Source organism: Amphimedon queenslandica, unplaced genomic scaffold (genome assembly GCF_000090795.2).
Source record: "Amphimedon queenslandica unplaced genomic scaffold, v1.1 AMPQUscaffold_13345, whole genome shotgun sequence".
Lineage (NCBI taxonomy): Eukaryota > Metazoa > Porifera > Demospongiae > Haplosclerida > Niphatidae > Amphimedon > Amphimedon queenslandica.
Genome location: NW_003546419.1, coordinates 137,944 through 151,703, shown reverse-complemented (window position 1 = coordinate 151,703; position 13,760 = coordinate 137,944). Strand labels below are relative to the sequence as shown.

At 34.7% G+C, this 13,760-nt stretch overlaps 3 protein-coding genes and 1 long non-coding RNA gene across 6 annotated transcripts in view; 2 read left to right on the top strand and 2 right to left on the bottom strand.

Annotated features, from left to right (window-relative positions):
* Positions 1 to 1,605, top strand: part of LOC100633433 (stromal interaction molecule 1-like) — a 7,006-nt gene extending 5,401 nt beyond the window's left edge. For all 3 annotated transcript variants that reach the window (XM_019997987.1, XM_003387432.2, XM_019997986.1), the window contains 2 exons: positions 431 to 531; positions 653 to 1,605. In XM_019997987.1, coding sequence (XP_019853546.1) covers positions 431 to 531; positions 653 to 1,307 — 756 coding nt within the window. In that variant the 3' untranslated portion in view covers positions 1,308 to 1,605. The remainder of the gene's footprint in view (positions 1 to 430; positions 532 to 652) is intronic.
* Positions 1,606 to 6,099: 4,494 nt separating this feature from the next.
* LOC109582926 (uncharacterized) lies at positions 6,100 to 8,245 on the top strand. Its single transcript, XM_019997997.1, has 7 exons — positions 6,100 to 6,282; positions 6,390 to 6,575; positions 6,620 to 6,694; positions 7,049 to 7,148; positions 7,205 to 7,289; positions 7,334 to 7,391; positions 7,633 to 8,245. Exons 1-7 carry the CDS (start codon positions 6,154 to 6,156, stop codon positions 8,077 to 8,079), a joined length of 1,080 nt encoding a protein of 359 aa, XP_019853556.1. The 5' UTR covers positions 6,100 to 6,153; the 3' UTR covers positions 8,080 to 8,245.
* Positions 8,102 to 12,863, bottom strand: LOC100635569 (uncharacterized). The gene is made up of 7 exons (XM_003387447.3): positions 12,741 to 12,863; positions 12,459 to 12,604; positions 12,108 to 12,411; positions 9,835 to 10,194; positions 9,129 to 9,508; positions 8,395 to 8,658; positions 8,102 to 8,295 (listed from the first exon to the last, which is right to left on the bottom strand). The coding sequence occupies exons 1-7, from the start codon at positions 12,794 to 12,796 to the stop codon at positions 8,246 to 8,248; spliced, it is 1,560 nt and encodes a 519-aa protein (XP_003387495.1). The 5' UTR covers positions 12,797 to 12,863; the 3' UTR covers positions 8,102 to 8,245.
* A 429-nt stretch (positions 12,864 to 13,292) lies between these two features.
* On the bottom strand, positions 13,293 to 13,751 carry LOC109582913 (uncharacterized). Its single transcript, XR_002185285.1, has 2 exons — positions 13,685 to 13,751; positions 13,293 to 13,634 (listed from the first exon to the last, which is right to left on the bottom strand). It is a non-coding gene; the product is annotated as an uncharacterized LOC109582913 (long non-coding RNA).
* Positions 13,752 to 13,760: the final 9 nt, after the last annotated feature.

Genomic DNA, 13,760 nt, shown 5'->3' with positions numbered 1-13,760 from the left:
GTGTGTGTGTGTGTGTGTGTGTGTGTGTGTGTGTGTGTGTGTGTGTGTGTGTGTGTGTGTGTGTGTGTGTGTGTGTGTGTGTGTGTGTGTGTGTGTGTGTGTGTGTGTGTGTGTGTGTGTGTGTGTGTGTGTGTGTGTGTGTGTGTGTGTGTGTGTGTGTGTGTGTGTGTGTGTGTGTGTGTGTGTGTGTGTGTGTGTGTGTGTACCATATAGAGATTTTTTTTGAGGATAATAAATTTGCAAGTTTTGCAGATTTTTAAAATTTGCAAAATGAAATTCTTATTTAATACAGTCAGTATAAGAGGGCAGAATATTGGAAATTGGCAAAAATTGATTTTGTGAACCTCTGAATATAGTTCATTTGCGAAAATTATTATCCTTTAAAAACCGATGTGTTGAAGCTATAGTCCATTCATTTCATTATGTGTAGTGTGACAAGATTAAACGCAAGAGAGCCTCTGTCATTGGAGCATTCAGACTGGCTAACTCATCAACTCTTGAAGATGCTGGACTCATGATAACCAAAGCTGTGTAAGTCATGCTATTTTTAGTAACAGAAGTTCAATGTTACTATATTTAGCATGTTATACGTGATATAGTAATACCAGAATCTTGATATTTTTAGTAACAAGTGTTTTTTTGTTATTTTTAGTAACAAGATGCAGATGGTCACAGAGCATTTTGAGAGTTTCCAGAAAAGATGGCAGTCAATCGAGCAAATCTTTGGATTCCCTATACTGAATCCAGCTCACATTTCCACTCAATCTCTAGCATCAGCAGTAACTGATTCCCCTCGCTCCACAAGAGGGAGCATCTCACATCGTCCGAAATCAGTAAGTAGCAGAACAAACAGTTTTAAAGAGGAGCACTTTGAACCCATTTTGCACAAGAGCTCCATCAAGATGGGAGGAGGAAGAGACAGAGAGATGGAGATATATCCACGGAGCTGTAGTCTCAGCGAACCTGATGAACAGCTGCGTGGGGCAGACCGTCCACTCCCAAGTTGGTTTTCGGCTCCGAATTCTCTCTATTGCAGTAGCTCTCCATCAAGTACCAGATCAAGCTATTCAGAAATATTAGAGATAATGCAGCAAGAGGGAAGCTATCCCGGAGCTGTGTCTGATTCTAATGCTCCTGCTAGTGCAGGATTAATGTTTGAGGTTGATGATGGGGAGAAGGACTCTGTCCTTGGTATCATAGAGGAGGAGGGTAGCGGGGTTTTTATACAGGAGGAGCCTCGGGCTGTGCCTGATTTTATTCAGAAAAAGTCAGAACCCTTGCCAGTTAGAACAGAGTCCCATGTCTAAGAGCTTCACTAGCTAAAGATTCTTGTCTTTTTTCAAGGAAAGCAATCATCACTATAGTCAAGGAACCATTCTTCTGTATTTCATTCTCTCTCTCTCTCCCTTTTCTCTACATGTATCTTCAGTACGTTTCTCTGATTGTTTATTTTTAGCTCTGAATGTGATTTATTTATTTATTTCCTTGCATATTATAACTGGCATTATGCAATGTAACAATACATGTCATCAATTTTTGTGTTTGTTACAATAATATGTACTAATTATTCTTTCAATGGTATATACATGATATGTATATAAATTATGGCATCATTTTAATCCTGTGACAGCTTTTTTAGCCTTTTGAACTATAGTCTGAAGTGATGGTATCATTTAGTTTTAGAAATAAGCAGTTCTAGCTCTCTCTCTCTCTCTCTCCATAATGTAACTGACTACTATTTTTACTCATGCAGCGAAGGAGTGAAGCTAATAAGCTGAGTTGTAATGTTCAAAACATTCATCAAGTGGTTGAATAATCACCTATTGTCATACTAATCCTCTTGATAATCTTCTCTAAGTTCTCTTAGTGTCTTATTCTAATTCTCACTAGTGCCAAATAGACTTAGCTATTCAGTACGCGACATCATTATTTACACATGCAGATGATAAATAGTAGGTCCGGGTGCTTTAACTGTCTGCTTTCTTTTCATCATCATCATAATGTCTGATAGTGTTCCTTTATTAAGCTCATCATCAGTTACTAGTAGAAGGAGATGCTCTTCTTGTCCTTCCTCTTATTGTTTCCAGTTCATACACTCTAAGGGAGCACTACTGGTACTATTCTGGGATCTATTGGTCTCATTTAGTCAGAACTTATTTCTATTTGTTGCATTTTCTTTTGTTGCCCAACTTGCCCTTGCAGATTATTTTTATGTTGCAACATTGATTATATCTCTGTTTTACTTTCTTGCTGGGTTTTTTGGAGATTTCTTAGTAAGCAGATATAAAGTTTTTCTGGTTGGATCACGTATTGCATTTATTGTACTAATTCTCTTTATTATTATCTTTATGCTTCTACCATCATATGCATACCTACTGCTGGTGTTGTGCATATTATTATTGATTACTATTGTCATTGTGCGTGTTAATCTGTTACCATTCAATATTGATCAGCTCATTGGATCATCAAGTGGTGAACTAACTGCAATCATACACTGGCATAATATTGGGCCTATTATTGTCAATGCTATCTACATATTTGGTATAGAAAAAATGCCTATATTGATTACTAGTATTACCTGCATTGCTGCAGTACTAGTCAGTCACAATCTTTTCAATAATTATCTTGATACTACTCCTGTGAATACTGTTAATCCAGTCAAACTGATAGTTAGAGTATTGTGTTATGCCAGGAAGCACAAGTATCCTGAGAATCGTAGTGCTCTGACCTACTGGGAGGAAGAGGCTCCTTCAAGACTAGACCTGGGTAAGGATAAATATGGTGGGCCATTCATAGAGGAAGAGGTAGAAGATGTCAAGACTGCTCTTAGATTAATTCCACTGATATTTTTCTGTGCTCTGGCACAAGGATTTTATGGAGAGTATGCTGCAGGACCAAGGCATAAACATTATGGATGCACTGGCCCTGATAATGTTCTTGGATTGGTCACTCCTGTAACATATATTCTCATCATTTTCCTCCATCAGTTTCTCATATATCCTTGTTTTCATAAGTACATTCCTAGTATGCTGAAAAGAATAGGAATTGGTCTGGTACTGATAGTTCTCCTCAATATTGTTTACACTGGTCTAGCAGTCATTGGTAATTATCATTTTGGACACATTTTTCAGTGCTTTACTTCTTTTGATGAGCATTCATCCCTTATCCATCACAAATGGATACTCTTTACCAATGTTTTTGATGCAGTTATTTGGTATATCTTCAATGTTGTACTGGTTGAATTTACACTTGCACAGTGTCCTAAATCAATGAGAGGAAGTGTAATAGGATTGTGGTTCTGCCTCTGGAATTTAAGATCCTACATTCAATTTATTTCATTCCTGCCATTTCTTTGTTACATGGGCACAGAGGTTCCATTGGGTCGTGGCTTTTACTACCTTCTTACACAGGCCATTGTGTGTTTATTTCTATTTTTTATTTATGCATTCCTTGCTAAAAGGTACAAGTTACGTGTGAGAGAGGTTGAAATTAACTTTCATCAAATTGCTGAGAACCACACCATTAACAATATTGAACAAGAAGAAGAATATTGGAGGAGGAATGCAATAGAATTCTCCAGCCAGTCAACTGATACTAATGCTTTTCTGTTACTTAACTAATTGCTCAAGCTTTCTTAATGATTTTTGCAGTTGCATAGTGTTTGTATTTTCCATTGTAGCTTCTTGTTTTCATTTTATAGATCTAGTATATGTTTTTTTCTAAAAGCTGTCAGTCTAAAATAAAACATCCAGTATAGTCAATGAAATTGTCACTGATGCTGATATCCTCATGATACTGTTTCATTGTAATGTAAGCTTAACATGTTGACTAGCAATGTATTCTCTTACTGTATTCTTCTAATCCTCATGATAGCTGTATTCTTTCAGTTAGGAAATGAAGTGTATCACTGATACAATAATAAGTCAGTACTCAGTGTAAGGTTTTGCTGTTTATTGCTCTCTCTTTCCTCACTTTTAATCACTAGTTATGTCTGATAGTGTTCCTCTATTAAGCTCATCATCAGTTACTAGTAGAAGAAGATGTTCCTCTTGTCCTTCCTCTTATCGTTTCCAGTTCATACACTCTAAGAGAGCACTACTGGTACTATTCTGGGACCTCATGATATCAATTAGCCAGGATTTAGTTATAATTTTTGCTATTTTGGCCATTAGGTATTTTTATATTATAACAGTGATATTCTGTCTTGTTTACTTTCTTGCTGGATATTTTGGCGATTTCATTGTGAGCAGATATAAAATTGTTCTGGTTGGGTCATATATTGCATTTATTGTACTAATTCTCTTTATTATTATCTTCATGCTTCTACCATCGTATACATACCTACTGCTGGTGTTGTGCATATTATTTTTTATTAACATTACCATTGTACGTGTTAATATATTACCATTCAATATTGATCAGCTCATTGGATCATCAAGTGGTGAACTAACTGCTGTACTACACTGGCATAACATGGGGCCTGCTATTGTTAATATTATTACCATACATCATATAAAAATAATATATCTATTAGTAGCTAGTGTTTTCTGTGTTGCTGCAGTACTAGTCAGTCACAGTCTCTTCAATCATTATCTTGATACTACTCCTGTGAATACAGTTAATCCAGTCAAACTGATAGTTAGAGTATTGTGTTATGCCAGGAAGCACAAGTATCCTGAGAATCGTAGTGCTCTGACCTACTGGGAGGAAGAGGCTCCTTCAAGACTAGACCTGGGTAAGAATAAATATGGTGGACCATTCACAGAGGAAGAGGTAGAAGATGTGAAGACTGTTCTTAGACTAATACCTCTAGTAGTTGTTTGTACCGTGGCATCAGGATTATTTAATGAATATACTTTAGGACTAAGGGTTGAAGGATATGGATGCACTGGCTCAGATGAATCATCACTTTCTGTAACATATATTTTTATCATTTTCCTCCATCAGTTTCTCATATATCCTAGCTTGTTTTCATAAGTACATTCCTAGTATGCTGAAAAAAATAGGAATGGGTCTGGTACTAATACTTGGTCTTAATATTTTCTACACTGGTCTAGCAGTCATTGGTAATTATCATTTTGGACAAATGTTTCATTGCTTTACTTCTTATGATGATAATTCATTTCATATTCACCATCAATGGGTTGTATTTAGTTCTATTTTTGATGGAGTTGTTTGGTATATTTATAGTGTTGTACTTGTCGAATTTATACTTGCACAGTGTCCTAAATCAATGAGAGGAAGTGTAATAGGATTGTGGTTCTGCCTCTGGAGTTTGAGATGGCTCATTCAATTTACTATCTTTTATCCATTTCATCATTTCATGAGTCCTGAGACTTCATTGGGTCGTGGAACCTTCTTTCTTTTTACACTGACCATTTTGACCTTAATAATTTTACTTATTTATATATTCCTTGCTAAACGATACAAGTTACATGTGAGAGAGGTTGTAATTAACATTCATCAAATTGCTGAGAACCATACCATTAACAATATTGAACAAGAAGAAGAATGGAGGAGGAATGCAAGTGAATCATCAAGTGACATAATAATAATATCTGAATATTAAGAACTGGGGCACTACACTACACTACAGCAGCATATTATTTGCTGTTTGTAATTATGATAATATAGACAGTTTGTGTGTCTAGTCTTTTGCTTCCTTTTTTATAGTAAATTTTTTACATCCAGTCAACAAAATTGTTATACTAATTCTCATGATAATCTCCATAGCTTAAGTGAAACAATTCATTCAGTGGTTGACTAACAATGTATTCTCTTACTGTATCATTCTAATTCTCATGGTAGCTTTAGTCTTTCAGTTATAAATAAAATATTGATTAGCCACTTTCTAAGGTAACTATTATTTTGGCTTATGATTGTGTTATTACTAAATTTGAAGTAGCTTTTTTAATTGGTATGTTTCCTAGTCTCGCAGCCAGACCATTTCCCAGTCTACAGTAATTGGGGTGTACCGTTTAAATTTGGTGATAATATCAGAAAATTAAGAACTGGAACATAACAATCAAGTGTTTAGTATATGGCTGAATGAGTTGATCAATATTTGCAGTTATTTTTCATAGTTACAACATCGTTACAAGAACACGTGGAAACACGTGACCTATCTACCATTGGTGGGGCGTGGCATTAGACATGGACTCTTTATTGAATAATGCAGAGAATTATATTCGTATTCTCAAAATATGTAGAACCAGTCAGGTCTCTGGGTGGAAACAGAGTGATCTTGAAAGAGCTATAAATTGGAGCAAGCTGTTTGGAAAGGTCTGCAATACTGCCTTCACTGTTTTACTTCATTATATTTCTTATTTTTATTCTAATGAAAATTAACAAATTAGTATTACCATAATTAATTGTCTTATTATTTCTAGGCATATGATAAGTTACTTTTAGCAAAACCAAAAATACAGCTGGAATTTAACGATAAATTTAATCAAAGATTTTTAGTATCTACAAGGAAATCGGGTACAGCAGATGCTTCTTTTCAGCAGATGTTTGGCATTGAAACTTTATCTCTTGAGTTTCTTGGAACTAGGAGCTATGATTACTTAATAAAGGTTTAGAATTAATTGGTATTTTTATGTTTTTTTTTTTGCTATAGGCACTTGTAGAGAATCCAGCACTCTGTGAAGCTGAAGTTATGAAAGTCCCTGACCTTGCATGTCATTACTCTGAGGTTAGGAGAGAATTCTTAATATGTATACACATTGTTTGAAAGTTTTGAACTGATGGTGATTAAAATTGGATTTTTTACAATTTTTTAAAGTTGCTCCAAAATCGGATAAAATTCTTTGTATGGCCAAATTTCGCCAAAGTTGAAAAGAAGAGAATTCTTTATTTTTTAATTTTTCCTGGTACACATGCATGTTCTCATTTAGAAAGTTTGAACTAATTTTGATTAAAATTGGATTTTTTTGCAAATTTTTTAAGTTGCTTCAAAATAGGGCAAAATTCCCTGTACTATAGTGCATAAAATTTCAACAAAAATTGCAAAGATGAAATTCTTCAATTTTCATTGCTATTTTGTTAGTTCAAAAGGTCGCTATCTCAAAATCTGGAAATGCTCCAGAGCCTTAAGGATATATCATCAGCCATCAAAGAAAGTGCTCCGCATGTTCCCTTTCTCTTTGGTAATTTAAACCATGATCATAGATCTACTGTTCTATCACTTTCCATAACATTATAGGTGAGAGTCTAATTGTTGCTACTGCTTTTATGGAAGAATTCAGATCATTGAGGAAAACTTTAGCTCATTCAAGAAGCAATGCACAGTATGTAAGACATTGAAGCCACTGTTTTATTGTGCTCAATGTAGAGATATAGCTACAGTAATGAAGCAGAGGTTTGACTCTATTACTGATGAAGGAGGAATGGTAAGCAGCACTGAGCACTTGCATGCTGAACTACTTATAGTAATAAACTTCCATGGGACTAAGAGCCTTTGCTTAACTCAGTTTTTACAAAGCTAAAGTCCATGCCTTTCATGTAATATCATGATTATGGAGCTCTTTTTGCAAAATCAGTGAAGGCTGTTGCCCTTATATATTTCTGGGTACATGCATATTAATACTAGCTCTGATACTTTTGTTTATTCCTCTTTTCTTTTCTCTATAGGAGTCCATTTTGATTTGTTTAGCTTTGCATGATAATGGTGAGGGCATGCAGGGGCATGATTCTACATTAACAAAAGACATTCATGAGGATATTATTCACTGGCTATCGGGACACTTTGAAAAGGACCTCACCTGCTCCTTTATCAATAAATTCTTCTCCCTCTCGCCTCAAACTCTAGCATACACTGCAGATAAATCACTAATGTTCAAAGAGACTTACTTGAGTCAACTGATCTTGATTACTGACCTGATCTCAATATCAAGTGCTAATAATGGACCCAAAGAAGATGAAATCATTAGTCACTGGTTATCATTAACTAATATCAGTGTATCTGTTCGAGATTCCATCATGTGTACTGTTGAGAAGAAGGTATCAGGAAAGAACACAGGCAGCAGTATATGGCATAGACTATTGGATACTATATGCAAAATAGCTGGTTTCCAATGAAGTTTGTGAGTTTTTTAAATGATGACTTTAAAGCAAAATTATAATCATCAATCATCAAAATTGAAATTTCTATTGTACAAAGATTATAGTGACAAAAAATAAATAATTGCTATTCTCTTAATGTTGGATTTTTACTGCATGAAATAAATAATAATAGAGTTTATAATTATACTGAAGCAGCACACAGCACAGCCAATACAATAAGGCACAGAATTACTAGAAAAAAAAAATAAACTTAACAATCATAATGACGATACTTGACATCATAAAAAAACAACAGCTGAATAGCAAAAATAGAAGTATTATAATTCTTACCTTGCCTTAGTTTCTTTACTTCAAAATGCCTCATCTCGGCCTCTTGTTCAATTAGAAGTTCTAACAATCTCCTCCGATGAATACTACTCATTGCTACTCCTCCATTCTCTCTCTCCTCTTCCTCCTCCTCCACCTCCTCTATCTCCTCCTCTTGCTCCTGTACAGTTGATAATCTTCTTATCATCCGTCCAACCATCATAGTATAGGAGGGACGCCTTTTTTTAGCATCATTGCTGACTGGCAGACTATTGTCCTTTACTATGCCTACACAAGCAATAAAAATGAGATGAGAGATAGGGAGAATGAAGACTGGCAATGATGCCAACGATTGATATGATGAGTGCCAACAAACTCTAACAGAGCACGGGACATAGATTTGTATTAAAATCAAACAAAATAAGCCTAATAGTGATTCTTTTCAATCATTATTTCAAATATATTTCAAATCTGAAGTGTACCATTTTTGCACATCTTAATGGCCCTTGGTTGCTTGTACAAAAAAGTTCTTCACTTCTTCAGTAGTAGCAAACCAAACTGGCTATATTCTGGACTATCTATTGCTAAAACAGGACATTAATTATATGTCCTTTTATTAGGGACACAACTCTTTAAATGATACTCACTAAATTAAACACTGTGAATATGTCAAAATACACTTGTGGGGCGGCACACACTGGCTTGCTAACATGACAATCAACCACAAAAAAATACGAATATAATAAGAGGACACGCACCTAACTCAACACCCAAAGGTAGCCACTTCCTCAATCCACACCACTGGAAAATGACACTCACCAATACAACGAACGTCGAGAGCTTGACTCCGCCCACATCCACTCGACTGATTAAAAGAAGACAGAGGTACGTGACAATGGCGACAGGTAGGACATTGGACGGAGTGTATTCCGTTAGTCGTGAGTAGAGTTGGGGTAATAGTGACATAATATGTAGTGATACTAATAGGAGACCAAGAGCAGCTGTTGATGAATTACAATAGACAAACAATAGATAGCCAATCCCTCCCATTGTCAGCCACTGGTACGAACAGATGAGGGGGAGGTTACTCTCATTGCCTAGCAACACACCCCCACAGAAAGCTGCTATGACTAGGACCCTAAAATAATCAAAATTTAAAGTAATAATAATAGCATAAAATAATTAAAATATTAATAATACAATTCTCTTATTCACTAATTATATGTTATTACTATCACCACCATCATCTTTGTCATTATTATTATTATTACTCTTTTATTTTAACTTTATTATAACTTTTTTATGCACATGCTTAGCATTTATTGTTTTAACAAATACAGTAATAAAAATTAAAAAAATAATAATAAAATAATAATATTAATACACTAAAAAAAATACCCAACGACGTTTAACTTAAATTATTTAGAATGACCTCAATAAATAATACCAATTAAACCCAATTACCTTAATACTTGAGTCGAAAGAGTGCTACTGCCATCCTCCCACTCGCTAGCCATTCCACTCAACCCATAAACTGCCCAGGCTATAAACAAATGACAACCAAACCCAGCCCCTAACCACGCCCATTCGGATCGATTAGCACACACCAAGGAGGACTTTCTGGAGTCTCTCCGACCGGATAACTTGTCACTGCTAACGAGAGGAGTCCTGTGGTCCTGAGTAAAAGTAATGCAAGTGATGACCAGTCCTAGTGAGGGACCAATGTAGAAAGAGAGGAAGAAGGAGCGAGAAAAGGCTGGGAACCAAAATGACATTATCTGTAGTAAAATGAGAGCTAATAGATGGAAATGGATCTTCCTATACCTGAAGGAAGAAAGGGATAGTAGGAGAAAAAAGATAGAGAGAGAGAGGGGGAGAGAAAGAGAGGGAGGGAGAGAAAGAGAGGGAGGGAGAGAGAGAGAGGGAGGGAGAGAGAATGAGTGACAGAGAGAGAGGGAGGGTAAAGATAAACAGCTGCAAATCAACAGTGGTCATCCCACATACAATTAAACTAACATTAAAACTAATGACCATAAAAAGGAATACAATAATAATCAACTTAAGTATACACTTAAGTACACACAGACTTATCGCATTGATACTACAGTGTTTACACTGTCCTGCATGCTAGAAAACAATGAAGCACCTCAGAGCATGTAAACTACTTATAAATGTGCACAAGCACAATATGTCATTGATGCACATGAATGAAAGTATATACATGTATATACCCTTACAAAATTAATAGTGTGAATTAAAATTCCCATTATTTTTATAATCACACATCAATGCATTGTGCTGGATGCTAGAAAATAATGAAGCAGATCAAAAACAATGAAAAGTGTCCTTGGTGTACACTTTATTCAAATTCACATTAATTATACACAATCACACATTCAGACGTACTAAAACAGAATGTACAATAGAAAAGACAGGCATGCTGCAGCACACCTCATACATGGTAAGTGCTCTATTGTAAATAGAAAATAACAACAAATCAACAAGTTGCTGTCTAGCTTTCCTATTTCCTAAAGCAGCCAAAGGATTCAGTTGTTAAATACCAGGAATAGTGTAACAAGGTATGCTTTGCTAACCTTGTCAACAAATTATGCTATCAAAAATAAGAATTCCAAACATCAGCATGATGCCAATGCTCATAAATAAATTCTACAAAATCACTCATAAAACAAGAGGCTTTATTTACTATAGAAAAGGTGGCATTGTATTTACAACAATAATATACTGTATTGTAGAGCTTGTAAGTTGATTTGTAGAGTTGTAAGAGATCATATTGTAAGTTGATTGTTAAAGAACACGCTAGTAAATAAATTTTACAAAATCACTCATAAAACAAGACTTTATTTACTATAGAAAAAAATGGCATTGTCTTTACAACAATGTAGAGATTGTAAGTTGATTTGTAGATGTAAGAGATCATATTGTAAGTTGATTGTTACAAGAACACGCAATTATGCTTTAATGAGCTATGAGAACTACATATACAACGTACCAACAATAGTAATGATCAATTACTTTTCTCTATCATGTAGCAACAATTGATCTTTTTTGGGTCGATAGAAATTAAATTTTAAGCTTGATAGTGCTACATACATGTACATTATGTTACTACATAATGTATAGTACACATGTCATGACCAGGCCTGGGGTAATAGTAATATGTAATAGTAATTGTAATAGTAACGATTACAGGGCACCAAGTAATAGTAATAGTAATAGTAATAGAATCTTTGGCAACAGGAAGTAATAGTAATAGTAATAGTAATAATGATCAAAGTAATATGTAATCTCAATATTACATAGCTATTACTTGTAGTGTTACACTAATAAGTAACAATAGGAAAATAGCACGTTAGCCAGGAACTATTGCTCGGTACTGAGACTTTTTATCATAAATATAACAAAGCATTCTTAATTAGAAACTATAAAATGGCTTAGATTAACTTCAAAAGTAGATTATTTTTATTAGTAACCTATAAAAATCTATGGCGTATTGTAATAGTAATTGTAATAGTAATATACTTTGTTGTAATAGTAATAGTAATAGATTACTTTGAAAAAAGGCTGTAATAGTAATAGTAATATAATAGTTAAAATTTTCAAGTAATAGTAATAGTAATAGATTACATTTAATTGTAATTGACCCCAGGCCTGGTCATGACATGACTTAATGTTCACACTGTACACTTCAATCTGTCAATATCCTCTATTCCTCTTACTTGTCCAAAATTGATAAATTCCATAACCCACTCATCAGCGATAGGAAACAAGCCACGCCTCCAATCACTCCGCCCACCAGCGGCAAATAAAACCAGTCCGATACCAGTATTAGGATACTAGAGACTCGTAAGAATAGGAGACCAAAGTGACTAAGACATGCTCTCTTAAGAATACTCAGACATGTAAACGATACAGTGAATATTAGTATCAACACGATAAGTGAGAACTGTTGCCATAACGAGAGAGGGGAATTACTATGAAGAAGGCAGGATAATTGTCCGAAACAAATCCACCATAACAACCCTAATTAAAAGGATGCAAATGTAATATTGACACTGGTAATTCGCTACCGTTGAGGATTTCGATGAGAATGACACGTTTGCGACTCCCTTGTCTGGTTGGGGTGGTCTCGTAGTACCCGTGTGTCACTTCATCTTCTAGTTGGTCGAGGCTTTGAAACTGGATGATACTCTGAGCTCTGTGTCTGTGGTGGGCCCTAGTGAACGAGGGGGAAAGAAAATAAAACTTAGGTGTGAAAATCACGTAGCATATATATATAAAGTATACAATATTAATCATATTTTAATAATAGATTGATATGTATATTCGATCAATTGCCGAGATAATCTTACAAGCGTCTTCTCTTAGATTGCACTGGAGTTCTCTCTCCTTCTTGAACAGCATCCATCTCGTCTATCTTTTCCCAGTCTTCTCTTTACTCGAGCTTTGTGACATGCAACCCAATGCATATGAATATTAATGACCTTTAAGTTATAAAATTTATAACTTTTATAATCCAATTAATTAATTGTAATTATTGCAATCCAAATGTGATCAGAATCAGCTCAAACTTACTACACGATATAAGTACATGTATATCAGTAAATTATATTATTTCTTTCTCTCATCAGAAATAAAATTAATTAAATTAAATTAAATAATCGCTTTAATAGCACTAATTATCCTAAGAGTCGATCACCAGATCTGCAGAAGAGGCCGCAAATTGAGAAGATGGCATTACAAGATAGAATGTAATTAGATCTACATTCTCTTTTGGCAAAAAGGTATTCATTTATTATTAATTATTGTACGAGATTTGAAGAGCTTCCTGGTAAAAAGGTCAGCTATAGATAGCTTTATATATGAATCATTTTCTATTTAACTTTTTTGTGTCTCAATGATTATAATTATTAAAAAATGATAGCTACAAAACAATTCACGAAAGAAACTAAAAAACAGCATATAAAAGAGTGTAGCAGCTAACTAAATCAACTAATGATATGAAGCGTTATAGTTACTTGGAGCTATCTACTATTAGTTGTACACATTTTTTGGCACTTGTTTCATTTCTTGTTGATCTGTATATTTTCTCTCACTTTCCTTTTTGCTTCTTTTACGTCGAACAATCACAAGTACCAGGACAATAACAGCAATCAGTGTCACAATGACAAGAGGAATCAATATCCCAACAGTCAATCCAACAGCTAGACCAACATTATCAGCATCATCAACTGTTGTAGTAGGAACTGGAATTATTGGTAATGATAACAAGTGTTTAAAATAAATTTGTGCTCACTATTTTCTTCACAAAAATCTCCAGTCAATCCAGACAGACACGTACATATGTAGCTACCTGCATGATACTGACAATC

Coding starts and splice junctions, on each gene's coding strand:
- LOC100635569 (XM_003387447.3), bottom strand. CDS start 12,796: ATGGATGCTGTTCAAGAAGGAGAGAGAACTCCAGTGCAATCTAAGAGA. Junction 9,509..9,834: donor CTTTCGACTCAAGTATTAAG/GTAATTGGGTTT, acceptor TGATTATTTTAG/GGTCCTAGTCATAGCAGCTT. Junction 8,296..8,394: donor AGTAAAGAAACTAAGGCAAG/GTAAGAATTATA, acceptor TTTTTTTTCTAG/TAATTCTGTGCCTTATTGTA.
- LOC109582926 (XM_019997997.1), top strand. CDS start 6,154: ATGGACTCTTTATTGAATAATGCAGAGAATTATATTCGTATTCTCAAA. Junction 6,576..6,619: donor GCTATGATTACTTAATAAAG/GTTTAGAATTAA, acceptor TTTTTGCTATAG/GCACTTGTAGAGAATCCAGC. Junction 7,149..7,204: donor GCATGTTCCCTTTCTCTTTG/GTAATTTAAACC, acceptor ATAACATTATAG/GTGAGAGTCTAATTGTTGCT.